The following is a 1,188-nucleotide window of genomic DNA, read 5'->3' as shown; positions in this document are numbered from 1 at the left end:
TCAGGTTTGTGTGCTTGACCCGAGTCCGGCGGCCATGGCAGTCGGGTAAATTGGGTCATGCTTCTTATCGAACTCCTTTATATGCTCAGCTACATCCTTCTCCAAGCTGTTCTTCTCAAATGCCTGCACGTTCACTCACATACATATTACGCCAATAACAACAATATATAACTGATGAGTTTAATAATAATAAAGAAATTGATGGAGAGAAAAGAGGAAATTACTTACCGCAATAGCGATGTCGACGGCTTCTTTCTGCATATCGTCCTTCATATCGGCACTATTGATGATGACCTTCTTGGACACGGTAATAGAAGACGCCGGCGGGGATGCATATTTCCGATCGTCGGCGGCGGACGGCTTGGCCACGAGAGCTCCGCCATCATTTCTCTGGGAATCTTCGCTCATATTTGTTTTTGTGGGAGATTGGGATTTGTGAGAACAGAGAGAGGGCGGAGTTGGGGGAGGAAGAGTGTGGGTAAGGCGGCGAGAACGGGTGGGGTTGATGGAGGAAGAGTATGAAACGGAGGGGAGGGGAGGATACAGACGGAGGTTATTGTGAAATGACACAATTGTCCCCTCTCAAACGGTCATCTAACGGACAATATAGACGGAGGACTAAAATTGTCCTCATCACAATAACTGTGTCCATTAAGTGTCTGATTTTTTTATGGAGGACTAAAATTGTCTTTGCCACTATAAGTCCAGGACCAAAAAAGGAATTGACTTATTTTATTAATATTTTAAAATAAGGAATAAGGGTCAAATAAGCTACCGAACTATACACGAAACTGCAATTAGGCCATCGAATTAAAAAACACCCTGAACTACACAAATTCATGCAAATGAATCCAAAGTCACTTGTTTGACCTGATCTTCCGGTTACCAATTTAAAAAAAAATATTTTAAAATAATTTTAAATAAAATAATTAATTAAAAAAAAAAAAAAAACAAGAACAGCCAGCCGAAGACGAATTGTCTCCGGCGGGCTTCCTCTCCTGGCCATGGAGACGAAGGTCCGCTTCGTCTCCATGGCAGACGAAGGTTCCTTCATCTCTTGGCCATGGAGACGAAGCCGGACGAAGACGATTCGTCTCCGGGCAGCTGTTCTTGTTTATATATATATATATATATATATATATATATATATATATATATATATATATATATATATATATATATATATAA

The 1,188-nt window shown here is 40.6% G+C and overlaps 1 protein-coding gene across 1 annotated transcript; it reads right to left on the bottom strand.

Moving 5' to 3' along the window:
- Window positions 1-408, bottom strand: LOC116015748 (dynein light chain 1, cytoplasmic-like). Its single transcript, XM_031255921.1, has 2 exons — window positions 229-408; window positions 1-123 (listed from the first exon to the last, which is right to left on the bottom strand). Exons 1-2 carry the CDS (start codon window positions 406-408, stop codon window positions 1-3), a joined length of 303 nt encoding a protein of 100 aa, XP_031111781.1.
- Between the last annotated feature and the right edge of the window lie 780 nt (window positions 409-1,188).

This window comes from Ipomoea triloba, chromosome 4 (assembly GCF_003576645.1).
Source record: "Ipomoea triloba cultivar NCNSP0323 chromosome 4, ASM357664v1".
Taxonomy (NCBI): Eukaryota; Viridiplantae; Streptophyta; class Magnoliopsida; order Solanales; family Convolvulaceae; genus Ipomoea; species Ipomoea triloba.
This window is presented reverse-complemented; position numbering and strand designations above follow the sequence as displayed.

Bases quoted from the DNA above. Each gene is read 5' to 3' on its own strand.
- LOC116015748 (XM_031255921.1), bottom strand. From the start codon at position 408: ATGAGCGAAGATTCCCAGAGAAATGATGGCGGAGCTCTCGTGGCCAAG. The intron at 124-228 runs GTAAGTAATTTC...GTGAACGTGCAG, and splicing joins CCGTCGACATCGCTATTGCG to GCATTTGAGAAGAACAGCTT.